Source organism: Rhincodon typus, chromosome 34 (assembly GCF_021869965.1).
Source record: "Rhincodon typus isolate 14 chromosome 34, sRhiTyp1.1, whole genome shotgun sequence".
NCBI lineage: Eukaryota > Metazoa > Chordata > Chondrichthyes > Orectolobiformes > Rhincodontidae > Rhincodon > Rhincodon typus.
In genome coordinates this window covers 264,806-286,248 of record NC_063365.1, presented here as the reverse complement: position 1 = coordinate 286,248, position 21,443 = coordinate 264,806, and the positions used below count along the sequence as shown (strand labels likewise).

The window sequence follows — 21,443 nt, the reverse complement described above, 5'->3', positions numbered from 1 at the left end:
AGGAAGCATTTATTAAGGCTAGGAGGCTGGGAACACACAAAGCAAGGGTGGAATACAAAGAAAGTCGAAAGGAACTTAAGCAAGGAGTCAGGAGGGCTAAATGAAGACATGAAAAGTCATTGGCCAACAGGATTAAGGAAAATCCCAAGGCTTTTTATACGTATATAAAGAGCAAGAAAGTAACCAGGCAGAGGGTTAGCCCACTCAGGGACAGAGAAGGGAATTTATGTGTGGAGCCAGAGGAAATGGGCAAGGTATTAAATGAGTACTTTGCATCAGTATTCACCATAGAGAAGGACTTGGTGGCTGATGAGTCTGGGGAGGGGTGTGTAGATAGTTTGGGTCATTTTGAGATCAAAAGGGAGGAGGCATTGGGGGTCTTGAAAAACATTAAGGTATACAAGTCCCCAGGGCCTGATGGGATATATCCCAGAATACTGAGAGAGGCAAGGGAGGAAGTTGCTGGGGCCTTGGCTACAGGGGACATCCCAGAGGTTTGGAGAATAGCCAATGTTGTTCCTTTGTTTAAGAAAGGTGGCATGGATAATCCAGCTAATTACAGGGCGGTGAGCCTTACGTCAGTGGTAGGGAAATTATTGGAGAGGATTCTTCGAGACAGGATTTACTCCCACCTGGAAATCAATGGGTGTATTAGCGAGAGGCAACATGGTTTATGAAGGGGAGGTTGTGTGTCTCTAACTCAATCGAGTTTTTTGAGGAAGTGACGAAGATGATCGATGAGGGTAGGGCAGTGGATGTTGTCTACATGGACTTCATTAAGGCCTTTGACAAGGTCCCTCATGGCAGGCTGATACAGCAGGTAAAGTCGCACGGGGTGAGAGGTGAGCTTGCAAGATGGATAAAAAACTAGCTCGGTCATAGAAGACAGAGGGTAGCAGTGGAAGGGTGCATTTCTGAATGGAGGGCTGTGACTAGTGGCGTTCCTCAGGGATCAGTGTTGGGACCTTTGCTGTTTGTAATATATATAAGTGATTTGGAGGAGAATGTAAGTGGTCTGATTAGTAAGTTTGCCGATGACACAAGTTGGTGGAATTGCGAATAGCGATGAGGACCGTCAAAGGATACAACTCGATATAGATCGGTTGGTGACTTGGGCAGAGATGGCAGAAAAATGTGAGTTAATGCATTTTCGAAGGTCTAATCGAGATGGAAAATATACAGGAAATGGCAGAACCCTTAAGAGTACTGATAGGCAGGGGGATCTGGGTGTACAGGTACATAGGTCACTGAAAGTGGCAACGCAGGTGGAAAAGGTAGTCAACAAGGCATATGGCATGCTTGCCTTCATCAGCTGAGGCGTTGAGTTTAAAAATTGGCAGGTAATGTTGCAGCTTTACAGAACCTTAGTTAGGCAGTATTTTGAATATTGTGTTCAGTCTGGTCGCCACAGTACCGGAAGGATGTGGTGGCTTTGGAGAGGGTACAGAAAAGATTTATCAGGATGTTGCCTGGTATGGAGGGCATTAGCTATGAGGAGAGGGTGGAGAATCTTGGGTTGTTCTCACTGGAATGACAGAGATTGAGGGGCAACTTGATAGAGGTGTACAAGATTATGAAGGGCATGGACAGAGTGGACTGTCAGAAGCTTTTTCCCAGGGTGAAAAAGTCAGTTACCAGGGGCCATGGGTTTAAGGTGCAAGGGGCAAGGTTTAAAGGTGATGTATGAGGCAAGTTTTTTTTACACAGAGGGTAGTGGGTGCCTGGAACTTGCTGCCAGAGAAGGTAGTGGAAGCAGATACTATAGTGACTTTTAAAGGGCGTCTTGACAAATATATGAATAGGATGAGAATAGAGGGATATGGTCCCCGGAAGGGTAGGGGGTTTTAGTTGTGACGGGCAGCATATCAGTGCAGGCTTGGAGGGCCGAAGGGGCTGTTCCTGTACTGTAATTTTCTTTGTTCTATTCCAGTGCGCAGATGAAAGGGCCGATAGCATCCCGACGAACTGACAGTGGATGAGGTTTAACCAGTTACAGCCTGAAACAAAAATTGCACCAAATTGCACAGTATACGTGTTCTGTGTGGACAAGGTTTTGACTGATCATTCAACCTGGGGAGACACAAGGGCACCCGCATTACAGAGAAACCATGGAAATGTGGAGACTGTGGGAAAGGATACAATTACCCATCTGAACTGGAAACTCATCGACGCAGTCACACTGGAGAGAAACCATGGAAATGTGGAGATTGCGGAAAGGGATTCAATTACCCATCTCAGCTGGAAATCCATCGACGCAGTCACACTGGAGAGAGGCCATTCACCTGCTCCATGTGTAGAAAGGGATTCACAGAGTTATCGAAGCTCCATATGCACATGCATGTTCACACTGGGGAGAGACCATTCCCCTGCTCACTCTGTGGGAAGGAATTCACGCAGTTATCCACCCTGCTTACTCACAGACGTGTTCATACTGATAAGAGACCTTTTCGATGTTTGGAATGCGAGAAGAGTTTTAAAAGTCGAACTGAGGTGCTGACGCACCAACGCACTCATACTGGGGAGAGGCCATTCACCTGCTCTGTGTGTGGCAAGGCATTCACTCAGTCTTCTACCCTGCAGAAACACCAACGAGTTCACACTGGGGAGAGGCCATTTACCTGCTCCATGTGTGGAAAGGGATTCACTCAGTCATCCAGCCTTGTGGAGCACCAGAGAGTTCATACTGGGGAGAGGCCATTCACTTGCTCCCTGTGTGGGAAGGGATTCACCCATTCATCCCATCTGCAGACACACCAGCGAATTCATACTGGGGAGAGGCCCTTCACCTGCGCTGTGTGTGGAAGGGGATTCACTCAAAAATCCAGTCTTCTTGGGCACCAGCGACTTCATACTGGGGAGAGACCCTACACCTGCTCTGCGTGTGGGAAGGGATTCACTCGTTCATCTAATCTGGTGACTCACCAGCGAATTCACAAGTGACTGCATAATGGTCTTAGGATAGATTCTGCTACTAATCACACACACAATAGAATTATGTTCATTCAGATAGTTGGAGTTCCTTTCAAATATTATCCGCATATTAAAACTGGATGCTAAAATTGTGGATAAAATTGACATCAGTTAGCCTTGTTTAAAACATTATGATTTTGCCCACTTGACTTCTTAACGCCAGGCTGTAGCTCAGAAAAGACACTGTCAGGAGTGGATTGTACAGTAGGAACAAAACTTCAGCCAGACTTGATCTTTCATTATCCCCCTTAGTGTTTCTCATCTCTCTTCACTGATAACAAACTTACCACGTGGGGTTAATTCTGAGATGTGTAAGCAATGTGTACCAGCAGTTCTTTTCTATAGTCCAGACATGCACAGAAGCTCCTTTTACTGTGGTTTTTCCTGACTGTAAACACAAGTTAACGATGGAATCATGCTGTTCCTGACTGAAAGTTGACCAGTAGAACTAAACTTTGATTTGAAATTGATTATGGTAATTATTTTGCATAGTTTAAATGTACTTCTGTGATATTTGGATTCTAACATTTTAAGACGGATATTATTTTGTTTAAAAGCAGCCTTTTTGAAAGTAGATTTGTTAACATATTTGTTAACATATTTGATTAAAATAGGAGGATTTTGTGGCAACCTGTTCAATGTAACCTCTATTCATAAATCAACTGTTAGTGTCCAGGTATCATTCAGGTAAATCCGTGTTGCTGTTCCCCTCCAGGATAGTCTATCCTTCCTCTGTGGTGCAAATCTAGAATGCATTGCCTGGGAGTGTAGTAGAGACAGGAACCCTCAACTTCGATGTATCCTCCAGTTGTGTTCTTGGCAGGATTTATAATCTCTTGCTTCTTTTCCAGTTAACGCTGATCTCTAAAATCTTTCTCTCATGGACAGAGCAGGCACAACTTTTTCCTCCCAATGTCAAAGTCTGGTATATTCAGATCCTGGTGAATGGAGTACATAGAACATAGAACTGTACAGCACAGGAATGGGCCTTTTGGCCCACAATATTGTGCTGTACATGGTGCCAAATTAAACTAATCCCTTCTGACTGCCCTTGGTCTGTATCCCTTCATTCCTTGCTAATTCATGTGCTTATCTAAAAGTCCTTTAAATGACCCTATTGTATCTGCCTCCATCACCACCCCAGTGGCATGTTCCAGACTCCTATCACACTTTGTCTTTCAAAGAAAAAGGCCCCTCGCATTTCCTTTGAAGTTTGCCCCTCTCACCTTAAATGCATGTCCCTTACTATTAGACATTTCACCTTGGGGGTGGGTGTTAAGATTCTGACCATCTACCTTATCTATGCATCTCATTATTCTAGAGACTTCTATCAAGTCAACCCTCAGCCTTTGCTGCTCCAGAGAAAAAAAAACAACCCTAGTTTTTCTAGCCTGTTTTTATAGTTCACACCCTCTAATCCAGGCAGACCCATCTTCTACACCCTCTCTGAAGCCTCCACATTCTTCCTGTAATATGGCAACCAGAATTGAACACAATACTCTTAAGTATGGCCTAACCAAAATCTTATAAAGCTGCAACATGACATCCTGACTCTTGTACTTAATTCCTTGACCAATAAAGGCAAGCATGCCGTATACCTCCTTTACCACCCTATCTACTCGTGTGCCACTTTCAGGGAGCTATGCACGTAAACCCCAAGATCCCTCCATACATCAATGCTGTTCAGAGTCCTGCCATAACTGTACACTTTTCCTTAACATTTGATCTCCCAAAGTGCAGCACCTCACACTTACCTGGATTAAACTCCATCTGCCATTTCTCCACCCACGTCTGCAATGATCTATAACCTGCTGTATCCTTTGGCAACCTTCTACACTATCCGCAACTCCACTGATCTTTGTATCATCTACAAACTTACTAACCCACCCGTCTACATTTTCATCCAAGTCATTTGTATATCTCCCAAACAGCAGAGGTCCTGGTATGGATCCCTGCAGAACACCACTAGTCATGGACTTCCAGCCAGAAAAACACACTTCCACCACTACCCTCTGCCTTCTATGGGCAAGCCATTTCTGAATCCACGCGGCCAAGTCACTGTGGATCCCATGCATCTGAAACTTCTGGATGAGCCTGCAATGAGGGATCTCAAAAGTCTTACTAAAATCCATGTAGACAACATCCACTGCTCTATCCTCATTGATCACATTTGTCACCTCGAAAAATTCACCCTTCTTAATAAGACATGACCTGACCTGACCTGACCAGACCCGCACAAATCTGTGCTGGCTGACCCTAATTAGGCCATGCTTTTCCAAATGCGCGTAAATCCTATCCCTAAGAATTCTGTCCAATAGTTTCCCAACCTCCAATGTGAGATTCACCAGTCTATAGTTTCTCAGATTATCCCTATTTTCCTTTCTGAACAGAGGAACAACATTAGCTATTCACCAGTCCTCTGGGACCTCTCCAGTGGCTAGCAAAGATACAAAGATCTTGGTCAAGACCCCAGCAATCTCCTCTCTTGCCTCTCAAAATCCTGGGGTACATACCATCGGGCCCTGGGAACTTATCCACCTTAATGCTTTTCAAGAGGCCCAACTCCACTTCTATCTTGATCTCAAAAGGCCCTAGCCTATTGGTTTGCTCTTCACAAATCTCACTATCCTCCATGTTCTTCTGGGTAAATACCGACACTAAGTACTCATTTAGGACTGAATGAATCAGTTCTTGTTGTGTTTGACTTGAATTTTCCATCTGCAAATATTTCCCATTAACTCTCCTGATAAAGAAGTTGACAGAAACTGTTCCTTTCAGGCAGGAAAGAAACCATCACTTCAGATTCCTGGTCAAGGAGGGCTGCGGATGTGCAGTGTTGCGGATTGCCCTGATCAAGTAAACAGATGATAGCATGTGCTCGATGACAAGGGAAGGCAATGGCCTAGTGGTATTATCGTTGGACTGTTAATAGAAATGTTCTGGGATCTGGGTTCTAATCCTGGCGTATGTTGGAATTTGAATTCAATAAAAAACATTTGGAATTTGTATTCTTAAAAATGACCATGAATCCAAGAGAAAGCAAGAATTACAGATGCTGGATTCATGGATAACACAGTATGGAGCTGAAGAAGGGTCCCAACCCGAAATGTCAACTTTCCTACTCCTCTGATGCTGCCTGGCCTGCTCTGTTCTTCCAGCTCCATACTGTGTTATCCATGAATCTATTATTGATTGTCAAGCAAAACCCATCTGCCTCCCTTTAGGGAAGGGAACTGCCATCTTTGCCTGGTCTGGTCTACATGTGACTCCACACCCACAGCAATGTGCTTGACTCTTAACTGCCCTGTGGGCAATTAGGGATGGGCAATAAATGCTGGCCCAGCCAGTGATGCCTTTCTCCCATGAATGAATATTTTTAAAGAAAAATAGTAGCCCTGCTTCTGTTACACGGTTTGGGTCAAACTCAGGGCAAGTGGGTTCTTGTTTGACATGCAAAGCCTTTATAAGATGTATCAGATGTTCCCAGTGCCTCTGTTCTTTTCCTGCCCTGCTTCTATGAAATAGATAGAACTGCCACCAGACCTGCAATGTGCGTCCTCCACTCTCTGCCTGGCCCTGCCCCTTTTTGACTCCTGAATGGTCGGAGGACCAACTGCAAGACCCATTGTGAGATGTGCAGAGGGTTTACAAATCCTAAGTTTGGCTCCAGAGTGAATCTGAACAATGAACATTCTCGAGTCTCTGTTTGCCACTACTGGCTCATCGCTGCACTGCATTGCCCACACCAGTAACACCAACATTAGCCAAAACAATGACATTCATGGCAGCTAAAGAGGCATATTTTCATATCTTCAAATCTTCCACTACAGCTGTTCAAGATCAAAGAGCCAACTAACTTTGAAGAATCAGAGTGAAGGAGGGGGATTGGGCCACAGACTGAGTCACCAGTTTAAGGACAGGAAAAGTAATGATCTCAAGAAGAAAAGAATAAGTAAAATGACTGGATACTGAGTCTTGAGCAAGGACCAGAGAAGAGAGGAGTGTATTGGACACGCTTTATAGATGTTGAGAAACAAAGAAGAACAATGCTAAATAGGAACTAAAATTGTCAGTTCTGAATTTCGATCATGTACTAAGAGTGATGAATTCACTAAATGCCTTTCACATTTTGTTCAAGGAGGAGCAGTTCCACATAGCAAAGCCAAAAGAAGCACAGAAGACCAGAGAGATCTTGATGTGCTTGTCCACAGATCTTTGAAGGCAGAGGACAGGTTAATAAAATGATTTAAGAATGGGACCCTTGCCTTTATAAGTTGTGGCATAGTTTATAAAAGCAGGGAGGTTATATTGTAGCTGTACAAAGCTTTGGTTAGGCCACAGCTGAGGTACTGTGTGTGTAGGGGGACCAGTGGATGTGTAACATTTGGATTTCCAGATGATGCTTGCTAAGGTACATCATAAAAGGTTAAGTCACAAGATAAGTGCCCATGGTGTTGGTGGTGGTATATTGGAATGGATAGAGAATTGGCTCATGTTTAGAAAACAGCAAATGGAGACAAAGAGGTGCTGTCTTGCAGGTTGACAACCTGTCGCGTTCAACATATATCAGTGCTGGGACCACAACTGTTTACGGTATGTATTAATGACTTGGAGAAAGGAAGTGAATGTACTGTAGCCAAATTTTCAGATGGCATGAAAATAGATGTGAGAGGGATGCAAACAATTTATAAAGAGATGCTGATAGGTTAAGTGGGCAAAAATTTGGCAAACTGAGTATAATGTGGAAAATGTGAAGTTGTTAATTTTGGGAAGGGGAACAAGAGAGAAGAATATTATTTAAGTGGAAAAAAGAATCAGAAAGCTGTAGCACAAAAGAAGGGGATGGTCACTCTGTTGGCACTGTATTTTAGACCCCCAAATAGCCAGTGGGTACTAGAGGAGCAGATGTATATAGAGATTGCAGATATCTGTAGGAATAATAGTGGCATTGCTTGGAGATTTTAATTCCCCTGTATTAACTGAGCCACCCGGAGTGTAAAAGGCCTGGATGGGGTGGAATTTGTCAGATGTGTCCAAGAAAGTTTCCTAAATTAATATGTAGAAGGCCCTATTTGGGAGGGTGCAACACTGGACATCCTCTTAGGAAATGAGGTCAGGCGAGTGACTGAAGAGTCAGTCAGAGAACACTTTGGGTCCAGTGACCATAACACACTCTTAGTTTTAGCATAATTATGGAAAAAGACAGGACAGGCCTACAAGTTATGGTGCTAAACTGGAGTAGGGCCAATTTTGGGGCCATTAGGCAGGAGCTAGCAGCGGTTGATTGGATGATTCTGTTTGAAGGAAAAGGAATGATTGGCAAATGCAAGGCTTTTAAAAAAGTGTGATATCAAGCATGTTCCTGTTAGGGTGAAAGGAAAGCTGACAAGGGATATTGAAGCTCTGGTCACGATAAAGGAAGAGACATACATTGGGTTTAAGCTATCAGGCTCAACTGAATCCTCAGATGACTATAAAAAGTGTACGAGCGCACTTAAGAGGAAATCAGAAGAGCAAAAAGAGGGTATGAGATGGATCTGGCAGATCAGATTAAAGATAATCCCAAGAGGTTCTATAGTTATATTAAGAGTAAGAGGGTGGCTAGGGAGAGAATAGGTCCACTTAGATCAGCGTGGCTGTCTGTGTGTGGAACCACAGGAGATGGGGAGATTTTTAATGAATATTTCTCCTCTATTTACTGAGGAGAGAATCATGGATGCTAAGCAAATAAAGGAAACAAGTGAGGATGTTTTGGATCACATACATATTATCAGAAAGGAGGTGTTTGCCCCCTTAACGTGCATCAAAGTGGATAAATCCCCTGGGCCTGATGAAGCCCATCTGCCAACATTGTGGGAGGCTAGGGAAGAAATTGCGGAGGCCCTTGCCGAGATTTTTTGCTTCGTCTTTAGCCACTGGTGAAGTTCCAGAAGATTGGAGGGTGGCTAATGGTGTTCCAATGTTTAAGAAAGGTAGCAAAAACAAGCCAGGGAACTACAGGCCAGTGAGCCTGACATCAGTGGTAGGCAAGTTAATAGAACATAGAACAGTACAGGCCCTTCGGCCCACGATGTCGTGTTGAACTTTTACCCTAAACTTAAGGTCTATCTAACCTCCACCACTACCTTATACTGTCATCCATATGCCTATCTAATAGCCGCTTAAATGCCCCTAATGAGGCTGACTCCACTACCCTTTCCGGCAATGCATTCCACGCCCCGACCACTTTCTGAGTAAAGAACCTACCTCTGACGTCTCCCCGATATCTAACTCCTTTCACTTTAAAACTATGTCCCCTCGTAAAAGCTACCTCCACCCTCAGAAAAAGTCTCTGGCTGTCTATCTATACCTCTGATCATTTTGTACACCTCTACCAACTCACCTCTCATCCTTCGTCGTTCTAAAGAGAAAAGCCCTAGTGCTCTCAACCTTTCCTCATAAGACCTTCCCTCCATTCCAGGCAACATCCTGGTAAATCTCCTCTGCACCTTTTCTAACGCTTCCACATCTTTCCTGTAATGAGGTGACCAGAACTGGACACAATATTCCAGAGTGGCCAAACCAGGCTTTTGTATAGCTGGAGCATAACTTCACGGCTCTTCAACTCAATCCCTCTATTAGTGAAAGCTAACACACCATACGCCTTCTTAACAACTCTATCCACCTGGGTGGCAGCTCTCAGGGAACTGTGAACATGAACCCCAAGATCTCTCTGCTCCTCCAGACTGCCAAGAATCTTTCCGTTAACCCTGTATTCTGCTTTCAAGTTTGTCCTTCCAAAATGAATCACCTCACACTTTTCAGGGTTAAACTCCATTTGCCACTACTCAGCCCAGCTCTGCATTCTATCAATGTCCCTTTGTAACCTAGAACAGCCCTCCGCACTGTCAACAACGTGACCCACCTTCGTATCGTCCGCAAACTTGCTAATCCACCCTTCCACTCCATCCAAATCATTTACAAAAATCACAAATAGAAGAGGACCCAGAACAGATCCTTGTGGTACACCACTCGTAACTGAGCACAATGTTGAATATCTTCCGTCCACTACCACCCTTTGTCTTCTAAGGGTCAGCCAATTCTGAATCCAATCTGCCACATTTCCCCCTATCCCATGCCTCCTTACCTTCTGCATGAGCCTACCATCGGGAACCTTATCAAACGCCTTACTTAAATCCATGTATACCACATCCACTGCTCCACCTTCATCCACGTGTTTGGCCACCTCTTCAAAGAATTCAATAAGGTTTGTAAGGCATGATCTACCCCTCACAAATCCATGCTGACTATCATGAATCAAACTGTGCCTTTCCAAGTGATCATAAATCCTGTCTCTCAGAGCCCTTTCCAATAATTTGCCCACCACTGACGTAAGGCTAATTGGCCTGTAATTTCCGGGGTGATCCCTGTTCCCTGTTTTGAACAAGGGAATGACGTTTGCCTCTTTCCAGTCTTCCGGCACTATACCCGTGGACAGTGAGGACAAAAAGATCATCGCCAAAGGCCCTGCAATCTCGTCCCTCGCTTCCCATAGAATCCTTGGAGAAATCCCATCAGGCCCGGGGGACTTATCTATCTTCAACTTCCTCAGAATTCCTAGCACATCTTCTTTACTAACATCAACCTCCTCTAGCCTACCTGCCTGTTTCACACTGTCCTTCTCTACAACTAGGTCCCTCTCAGTTGTGAATACTGAAGAAAAGTATTAATTAAGGACCTCTCCTATCTCTTTAGGCTCTGTGCACAAATTCCCTTTACAATCCTTGATCAGCCCTACCCTTTCTCTGGTCATTCTTGTTCTGCACATACGTGTAAAAAGCCTTGGAGTTTTCCTTGATCCTATCTGCCAAGGTTTTCTCATGCCCCTTTATAGCTCTCCTAAGCCCTTCAGCTCCTTCCTGGCTAACTTGTATCCCTGTAGAGCCTTTTCCGTTCCTCTTTTCCTAAACCTTACATAAGCCTCCTTCCTTCCTCTTAACCAGTCGTTCGACCTCTCTCTCGAGAACCCTGGCTCCCTCACTCAACCGCATCTTCTCTGCCTACTAGGGACAAACATATCGAGCACGTGCAGTATGCATTCCTTAAACAATCTCCACATTTCTGTGGTGCTCTTCCCTGACAGCATCTGTTCCCAATTTATGTCACCCAGTTCTCGCCTAACTGAATTGTAATTACCCTTCCCCCAATTGTAAACTTTACCCTGCCGTATGTACCTATCCTTATCCATGACTATCGTGAAAGAAACAGAGTTATGATTGCTACCGTCAAAATGCTCTCCAACCAACAGGTCTCACACTTAGCCCGGTTCGTTGCCAAGCACCAAATCCACAGTGGCCTCTCCTCGTGTTGGTCTATCTACATACTGTGTCAGGAATCCTTCCTGAATGCACTGGACAAAATCTGCTCCATCTAAACTACTACAACTAAAATGTTTCCAATCAATATTTGGAAAGTTGAAGTCACCCATGACTACAACCCTGTGACTTCTGCACCTTTCCAGTATCTGCCTCCCAATCCGCTCCTCTATTTCTCTGCAACTATTTGCGGGTCTGTAAAACAAAAACCCCAACAAAGTGACTGCTCCTTTCTTGTTCCTGACCTCAACCCAAACTGACTCTGTAGACATATCATTCTTGAACTGCCTTTCAGTAGCTGCTATACTCGCCCTGATTAGCAATGCCACTCCCCCACCTCTTTTTCCACCCTCCCTATTTCTTCTAAAGCATCTAAATCCCAGAACTTCCAACAACCATTCCTCTCCTTGAGTTACCCAAGTTTCTATAATGGCCTCAACATCATAGTTCCAAGTACCGACCCATGCTCTAAGTTCATCCGCTTTATTTCTGATACTTCTAGCATTGAAGTATACACCTCAAACCATCTCGGTGTCCGCAATTACGCTCCATCGACCACATTTCTTTATAAACCACCTCACTCCCTGTTGTGTCTGTTGGAAGGCCGAATACCTCATCCTCTGAATTATAAATCCGGTTCCCCATGCCCTGCCAAACTAGTTTAAAACATCCCGTACAGCTCTAGCAAACCTCCCTCCCAGGATATTTGTGCCCTTCTGGTTCAGGTGCAACCTGTCCTTACTGTACAGGACCCACCTTCCCCAGAATGTGCTCCAATTATCCACATAATGGAAGCCCTCCCTCCTACACCAGCCCTGTAGCCACATGTTTAGCTGCACTTTCTCCCTATTTCTTACCTCATTATCATGTGGCACTGGTAGTAATCCAGAGATAACTACCCTGTTTGTCCTGGACTTCAGCTTCCAACCTAACTCCCTGTACTCATTTTTCACATTCTCAGTCCTTTTTTCTACCAATGTCATAGGTACCGATGTGTACCATGACTGCTGGTTGCTCACCCTCCCCCTTAAGGATCTTGAAGACACGATCCGAGACATCACGGACCCTGGCACCCGGGAGGCAACGTACCATCCTTTCATCTCGTTCACGTCCACAGAACTGCCTGTCTGTGCCTCTTACTATTGAATCCCCCACCACAATTGCTCTCCTATTCTGCCCCCACCACTTCCCTTCTTTGCCACAGGGTCAGGCTCAGTGCCAGAGACCTGTCCGCTATGGCCTTTCCCCTGGTAGGTCTTCCCCCCCAACAGTATCCAAAACAGTATACTTATTATTGAGGGGAACGGCCACAGGGGATCCCTGCACTGTCTGCCTATTCCCTTTCCCCTTCCTGACAGTCATCCAGCTACCTTTGTCCTGTACCTTGGGTGTGACCACCTCCCTGTAACTCCTCTCTATCACCCCCTCAGCCTCCCGAATGATCCGGAGTTCATCCAGTTCCAGCTCCAGTTCCCTAACACAGTTTTTGAGGAGCTGGAGTTGGGTGCACTTCTCGCAGGTGAAGTCAGAGGGGACGCCAGCAGTGACCCTTACCTCCCACATCCTGCAAGAGGAGCATGAAACTGCTCTAGCTTCCATTCCCTCTACTCTACATTTCCAGAAGAAGAATTAAAAAAAAGCCTTACCTTACCGAACCTCCACACTTTTTTTTGGTTAGCGGACGAGGACGGGTGGGAGACACTACACGTGCAGTGTTTTGGGTTTAGCCAATGCTCGAATTTATCTGTTTCTTCCTGGCTTGCGTTCTCTCTACACACCCGCCGCTGAAAACAAGCGGGCCGCTTGCTGCACGAGGTAAGTTTTTATACAGGGAGAAACAGAAACCGCCTTACCTTCCCGTCGGCACTCTGGCTCGCGCTGCTGCTGCTGAAAACAAGAGTAAAAGAGGATACTGAGGGACAGGCTCAACCAACGTTTGGATAGTGAAGGTCCGATCAGGGATAGTCAGCATGGATTTGTGTGCTGGAAGTCATGTCTGACAAATCTTTGAGTTTTTCGAAGAGGTAATCAAGAGGATAGATGAGGGTAGGGCAGCGGATGTTCCCTATATGGACTTTAGTAAGGCCTTTGACAAGGTTCTGCACGGCAGGCTAGTCATGAAGGTTAGGCTACATGGGATCCAGGGAGAGAGAGCTAACTGGATTCAAAATTTGCTCGATGGTCGGAAGCAGAGGGTGATGATTGAAGGTTGTTTCTTGGACTGGAGACCTGTGGCTAGTAGTGTGCCACAGGAGTCACTGCTGGGACCTTTGTTATTTGTTACTTACATGAATGATCTGGATGTGAATGTACGAGGCATGATTAGGAAGTTTGCGGATGAAACAAAATTAGGAGGTATTGTTGATCTTGATCAGATGGGGAAGTGGGCTGAGGATTGGCAAATGCGATTCAATCCAGATAAGTGTGAGGTGTTGCGTTTTGGAAAGTCAAACCAAGGTAGGACTTATACAGTAAATGGTAATGTCCTGAGGAGTGTTGTGGAACACAGGGACCTAGGAGTACAAGTACATTATTCGTTGAATGCGGCATCACAGGTGGACAGGGTGAGGAAGAAGGCATTTAACATGCTGGCCTTCATTGGTCAAAGCATTGAGTATAGGAGTTGGGACTTTTTTTTTTTTACAGTTGTGTACGTCAATGGTGAGGCTGCACTTGGAGTATTGTGTACAGTTTTGGTCACCCTATTAAAAGGAAAGACATAGTTAAATTATAAGTTGTGCAAAGAAGATTTACGAGGACATTGCCAGGACTAGTAGGTATGAAGTATTGGAAGAGGTTGGCCAGGATAGGACCTTATTCCTTGGAATAAAAGAGAATGAGGGATGACCTTACTGAGGTGTATAAAATCATGAGGGGCATAGATAGGATGAATCCGTTTTGTCTTTTTTCCCAGGGATGGGGAATTGAAAACCAGAGGGCATAGGTTTAAGGTGAGAGGGGAAAGATCTAAGAAGAACCTGAGGGGCAACTACTTCACACAGAGAGTGGTGTGGATATGCCAATTTTTAAAAACATTTGGATAGATACATAGACGGAAGGGTTTAGAGGGATATGGACCAAATGTGGTCAGTTCGAACTAGCTGAGTGGGCACAATGGACAGCATGGACCAGTTTGGGCCGAAAGGCTTGTTTCCATGCTGTATTACTCTATGACTCTATATACAGTTACACAGTTTACACATTGTGTTGCTGGACTCTCTGTTTCCTTGTACTCAATGATTGAAATCCCTTCTCTGATGTCTCTTTGTATGCACAAAATTATGTACACACAACAGTGAACAGATGTAATGAGCCTCCATGTTGTGCTGCTCCAAAATCAGTGGGTGATGTTGTCCAGGGCGATGTGGAAAAGGAGAGGTTGTAGTTTTGATGAGGAAGGGAGATATCATTCAAGATGTTCTGTCGAATTTATCCATGGATGAAGGGCATTAGAGAATGGTGGAGTGGGTATCCTCATAGAATGTCACAGGTAGTTCAAGGAGGAACCGAAGGATCATCACCCACAGTCACATTTACAAAGATTTACATCGGAGACCTTAGTGCAATGCTGCTGGCAGCATCCAAACTACTGGAATCAAAATAAGGAGTTCTGGAACTGTTCACAAAGAGAAACACTTTATATAATTTGTTAAAGAGGGAGGGGAGTGGGCTGGGGGTGTGGGGTAGGTGTGGATGAAAGTAGGGGGTCATTGTGGTTGGTTAGTGGGAAGGGTGAAGCAGATAGAGGAGTTGGAAGATGGACAGGTTGGAGGTTGAGAGATTTTGAAGCTGGTGATGTCAATATTCAGTTAAACTTCCTTGAAACATTTGGCCCTTTACAAAATCTATCAAACTCTGATTGAAAAACCTATGAAATCCACAATTATTTTGTTGCAGTTTTCATCCAGAAATCTTCATTCAAAGTCAAAACCTTCATCAGTTTCCAAATGCTCAGTCTTCATCTTGAAGATTCCCCTATTTCTGATTTGTCTGCCTAGGAATGACCATGGTTTGTTTTCTTTTTGCTCTAGCAGCAATCCAAGGCTAGTGTCAAACTCATTCATTCATTGGTCATAAGAGTGCAGATTTCACAAACACTGTAGACTATGTTCAACACTAGAACTTAAACTTGCTTTCCAACATTTTCCAAAACACAGCTGAGAGCTTAGCCTTCTGTCCAATAAGAGTCAGAGCTGAATGGTCAGGAGTGCAGTAAGTGTGGTTGATAGGATGAGGGAAATTGTCTAGAGAAGGGCATGGTATCTTTACAATGCCATAGCCTCTCGCCATTTGCTGAGCTGCTGCTCCTCTGACTGGGGATGAGCCTCAGTTGGATAGAGGTATTGGCAACAGCCTCTTAATTGGCTGCTAATGGTAAAATTTCTTCCCTCCCCACCCCCACCCCTTGGGTCTTACCACCCACTGCATTGGTGCCATGGTGGGTCTTCAATGCTGCCCATTAAATTCAGCCTATAATCTTCATATTTAGACAATCTTGTTACATCTCAGATAACTAGGCAATGAAGGATAGAACACTAGAATGTAATCTTTATATACTTATGAATGTCATTTATCTCCAGCCAGCAATCACCATTTCATCCATTGATTGATATAGAGTCTTCCATTAATACCCACTATTTGAATACAATTAAAACCCATAAGTACACAATCAGCACAACAGCCACTATAAAAGCTATAAAACTGGAAAAAATTCAGAGGGCAGGCTACGTACATGCTTTATACATGAACTCACTCTCATTATACATGTTAGTATTAACCCAGGAGACAGTAAGGACTGCAGACACTGGAAACTCGAGTCATTAAATGTGGAGCTGGAAAAGCACAACAGGTCAGACAGCATTTGAAGAGCAGGCAAGTCAATGTTTTGGTCCAAAACCCTTTGTCAGGACTGGGGAGGGGAACCCTAAAATAAATAGAGGGAGAGGAGTTGGAAGTTTTGAAGAGATTTTGAAGCTGATGAAGTCAATATTCAGGCTATTGGGCTGTAAGCTCCCAAGGCAAAATATCAGATGTTGTTCCTCCAGTTTACATTTGGCCTCACTCTGACAGTGGAGAAGGCCAAGGACGGACATGTCACCAGGAGACTGGAAGGGGGATTTAAAGTGGATGGCAACTGGAAGGTTGGGTTGGTTGGTGTATGCAGAGCGCAGGTGCTCTGCAAACCGGTCTCGAGTATGCATTTGGTCTCCCTGATACAGAGGAGACCACATCGGGAGCAACAGATACGGTAGATGAGATTAGATGAAGTGCTGGTGAATCTCTGCCGGATTTGGAAGGATTGTTTGGGGCCTTGGATAGTGGTGAGAGGGAGCTCCACCCCCACCTTCTATTTATTTCTGGGCTCCCCTGTACCCTCCCAGCCCTGACAAAGGGTTTCAGCCTGAAACGTTGACCTCCTTGCTCCTTGAATGCTCTCTGTCCTGTTATGATTTTCCAGCTCCACATTTATTGACTGTTAATATTGACTCAACTTGTTTGTCTGACTGTGTTTCAGAGTTAGTAGGAACTGCAGATGCTGGAGAATCTGAGATAACAAGGTGTAGAGCTGGATGAACACAGCTGGCCAAGCAGCATCAGAGGAGCAGGAAGGCTACGTTTCGGGCCTAGACCCTTCTTCAGAAATGGGGGAGGGGAAGGGGGTTCTGAAATAAACAGGGAGAGAGGGGGAGGCGGATAGAAGATGGATAGAGGAGAAGATAGGTGGAGAGGAGACAGACCGGTCAAAGAGGCGGGGATGGAGCCAGTAAAGGTGTGTGTAAGTGGGGAGGTAGGGAGGAGATAGGTCAGTCCAGGGAGGATGGACAGGTCAAGGGGGCGGGATGAGGTTAGTAGGTAGGAGATGGGGGTGGGGCTTGAGATGGGAGGAGGGGATAGGTAGGGAGGAAGGACAGGTTAGGGAGGCGGGGACGAGCTGGACTGGTTTTGGGATGCGGTAGGGGGAGGGAAGATTTTGAAGCTTGTGAAGTCCAAATTGATACCATTGGGCTGCAGGGTTCCCAAGCGGAATATGAGTTGCTGTTTCTGCAACCTTCGGGTAGCATCGTTGTGGCACTGCAGGAGGGACATGTCATCTGCGGAATGGGAGGGGGAGTTGAAATGGTTCGCGACTGGGAGGTGCAGTTGTTTAGTGCGAACCGAGTGTAGGTGTTCTGCAAAGTAGTCCCCAAGCCTCCGCTTGGTTTCCCCGATGTACAGGAGGCCACAACAGGAACAGCGGATGCAGTATACCGCATTAGCCGATGTGCAGCTGAACATCTGCTTGATGTGGAAAGTCTTCTTGGGGCCTGGGATGGGGGTGAGGGGGGGAGGTGCAGAGGCAGGTGTAGCACTTCCTGCGGTTGCAGGGAAAAGTGCCAAGTGAGGTGGTGCTGGAGGGGAGTGTGGAGCGGACAAGGGAGTCATGGAGAGAGTGGTCTCTCTGGAAAGCAGAAAAGGGTGGGGAGGGAAAAATGTCTTTGGTGGTGGGGTCGGATTGCAGATGGCGGAAGTGTCGGAGGATGATGCATTGGATCCGGAGGTTGCTGGGGTGGTACGTGAGGACGAGGGGGATTCTGTTTTGGTTGTTATTGCGGGGAGGGGGTGTGAGGGATGAGTTGCGGGAAATGCAGGCGATACGGTTGAGGGCGTTCTTGACCACTGAGGGGGGAAAGTTGCGGTCCTTGAAAAACGAGGACACCTGAGATGTATGGGAGTGGAATGCCTCATCCTGGGAGCAGATGCGGCGGAGGCAAAGGAATTGGGAATAGGGGATGGCATTTTTTCAGGAAGGTGGGTGGGAGGAGGTGTATTCTAGGTAGCTGTGGGAGTCGGTGGGCTTGAAATGGATATCGGTTTCTAGGTGGTTGCCAGAGATGGAGACAGAGAGGTCCAGGAAGGAGAGAGAGGTATCAGAGATGGTCCAGGTGAACTTAAGGTTGGGGTGGAAGGTGTTGGTGAAGTGGATGAACAATCCCTCTTCTGTACCTACAGTGGCCCTAAACCCCACCTCTGCCTCCGTTACATTGATGACTATATCAGCACCCCCTTGCCTCAACCACCTAGAAACTGATATCCATTTCAAGCCCACCGACTCCCACAGCTACCTAGAATACACCTCCTCCCACCCACCTTCCTGCAAAAATGCCATCCCCTCGTAGTTATGTTGCGGTTGTACAGGACTTTGGTGAGGCCGTACTTGGAGTATTATGTTCAGTTTTGGACACCTTGCCTTATGAAGCATTTATTAAACTGGAAAGAGTGCAGAGGAAATTTACAAGAATGTTGCCAGGACTCAAGGAACTGAGTTATAGGGAGAGGTTGGACAAGCTAGGACTTTTTCTTTAGGGTGTGTGCGACTGAGGGGGGAATCTTATAGAAATGTATAAGATCATGAGAGGTATGGATAGGGTGAATGCACTCAGTCTTTTTTCCCCAGCGTTGGTGAATTGAGGACTAGAGGGCATCAGTTTAAGGTAAGAGGGAAAAAATTATACAGGAACCTGAGGGGCAACATTTTTACACTGAGGGTGGTATACGTATGGAATGAGCTGCCAGCGGAAGTGGTTGAGGTGGGTACATTAACACCATTTAAAAGACACTTGGACAAATACATGGATAGGAAAGGTTTAAAAGGATATGAGCCAAGTGCAGGGAAATGAGGTAAGTGTGAATGGACATTTTGGTCGGCATGGACCAGTTTGGACCTGAGACCCTGTCTGACTCTATATTCTGTAGGAGTCTATGACTCTATGTGCAGATATTACAGGTCACCCTCTGTGAATCAGAATACACATAGTATCCCAATATTGACAGATCCGTATCTCTAATCTCTGACTATTATCATCAATTCTCTTTATTTTGGCTCCAGTTTCACCAGTCTTTAGTTCAGATCATTTGACTACCGATAGAAGACCAGTGGAAAAGAAAATCTCATCCTGTGTCTTACAAACTCAGCATGTTTCCACCTCCATTCACCCCATTTTACAAAAAATAGTTAATTCCCAGTTTTAGGCCAATTTAAAATTTAGTTTAATCCTCTCTTAAGCACTTAAAATGTACTCACACTGAGGATTGTGACCCATCTTTTGGGAAACCTTTCTCTACAGATCTCCATGTTTATTTGTTACATCTAATCCCATGACATTACCCTTATATTTATCTCATACACAATCCCTGTTTCTTTCCCACAACTACACTGATTCCCCTCCCAGGCCATGGCCCTCATGTTCATCTCCTGCAACCAGCTTGGGATCATCTCAACGTGATTGTATCTGTGCAGCACATTTTTTAAGAATAGAGGCTGAATTCTATAATGCCAATGAGACATAAGAAGGTGATAAATATGTTTCAACAACATTGTTAAATCCATGTAAAATGTCCTGTCGTCCCAGCAAACTTCTTTTTCAAAAACATTCAAACTAACCCTTGGGGAAACTTTTGAGGTCTGAATAAATCTCTTCACTATTTCATTCTAAAGGAGTTTTCCTTCAAATCAATGTCTTCAGATTTCATCTCCCCTTGATCTCTCCTTCAAACAGGTGAATAATGGAAACACAGAGTTGTGCAACACATTAGACGTCCAACAGCTGCTTAGGAAAGAAATGCAGTTAGTCCAACTCTCTGCCCATTTTCCCACATCCCAAGAACTTTTTTCTTAATTTATCTATGCAGTTCGCTATTGAGGTCTGCATTCGAACTTAGACCGAACAAACAGTGAGTTCCAAATCCTAACCATTTGTCGCATTAAAAGAGTTTTCCCTCATGTTAGCTCCAGTTCTTTTGTCAAACAGCTGTGTTGTTGCAAGCATATAGTTTTTGATTCATGTGTTTTGGGATATAATTCCAGGTTTTCGACAATCAAATTTGAAGTGTAATAAGAATGGAGCATCTAAATAGATAAATTGATAAGCAACCCTGAAGTAAATGCAATTCAAACAAACTTGGTATTGATCATATTTAAATATAACCTATGTTTATCTTCATTTAGAACAACAAAGAATGATAAATGAACTAAACCTGTTTTTCCTTGGGTGTCCTTGTGCATTGAAAGGTTATGCAGGTGCAGCAAGTAATTAGGAAAGCTAATAGAAAGTTATCTCTTGTTGCAAGAGGAATTAAATACAAAGGCTGGGACATTATGCTTCAGTTTTACAGGGTATTGTAAGACCACATCTGAAGTACTGGGACAGTGTTGGTATTCATTTTTAAGGAGGGATGAAAATGCATTCATGTAAATTCAGACTTCACAGAAGGTTTACTGGACCAATTTCAAATTTGTACTAAGAGGGAAGCTTGTATCCACTGGAATTTAGAAGAATAAGTAGCAACTTGATTTAAGTATGAGAGATCCTAAGGGGTCATTACAGGATGCATGTGGAAAGGATGTTTGTCTTGTGGGTGAGTCTGGAACTAGGAGTCACTGTTTAAAAATAGCAGTTATCCATTTATGAAAGATATGAGGAAATATCTTTTCTCAAAGGGTCACAAGTCTTTGGGACTTTGTTCCTCAAAAGGTGGATGAATAAGAGTTCTTGGAGAAAGATTCTTGATAAACAAGGGAGGGAAACATTATTCTTGGTAGGCAGAATGTGAAGTAATCAGATGAACTGTGATGTTATTAAATGGCAGAGCAGTCTGAAGAAACTGAGTGGTCAATTCCTGCTCCTAATTTGTATGCTTGTATGTTTCTATGAATAGGAGGGAGACAGGATCTCTTGCCAATTCTGTGTCTCTCATTTACAGGGAATAGCCTTACTCTGATTAGTCTCCTCGAGGTTGTCATTTGAGGGGTGCTGTCTGAGTTTGGGCCCCCTTGAGTATAACGCTTCCAGTGATATGCTCTGCTTACATCATTTCCCCATGGTTCCTGGTTGGAATGCTAAATAGAATTAAAGTAAATCCTAGAGGGGCCTGACATGCTTTTTACATTTGTACCAGGGAAAGTGAATGCACCTCAGGACTTTTATAATGGAACTCTGAAAGATGAATGAAAAATTAGAACTTATTGTAAACTTGATCTTTATAAGCTATAAAGTTAGGTCAAATTGCCTGCTTTATTGTAAATTAGAAAAATTAAGCAAAGCTGTTTTGTTGGAAAACAAGGAATCTTGAGAGACAACA

General features: G+C 44.5%; 1 protein-coding gene across 1 annotated transcript; it reads left to right on the top strand.

Annotated features, from left to right (window-relative positions):
* Positions 1-2,061: 2,061 nt before the first annotated feature.
* Positions 2,062-3,944, top strand: LOC109929736 (gastrula zinc finger protein XlCGF8.2DB-like; the record flags this gene model as incomplete). Its single annotated transcript, XM_020529311.2, has 1 exon — positions 2,062-3,944. A coding segment is annotated over one exon (879 nt), but the record flags the coding sequence as incomplete, so codon positions are not given.
* Positions 3,945-21,443: the final 17,499 nt, after the last annotated feature.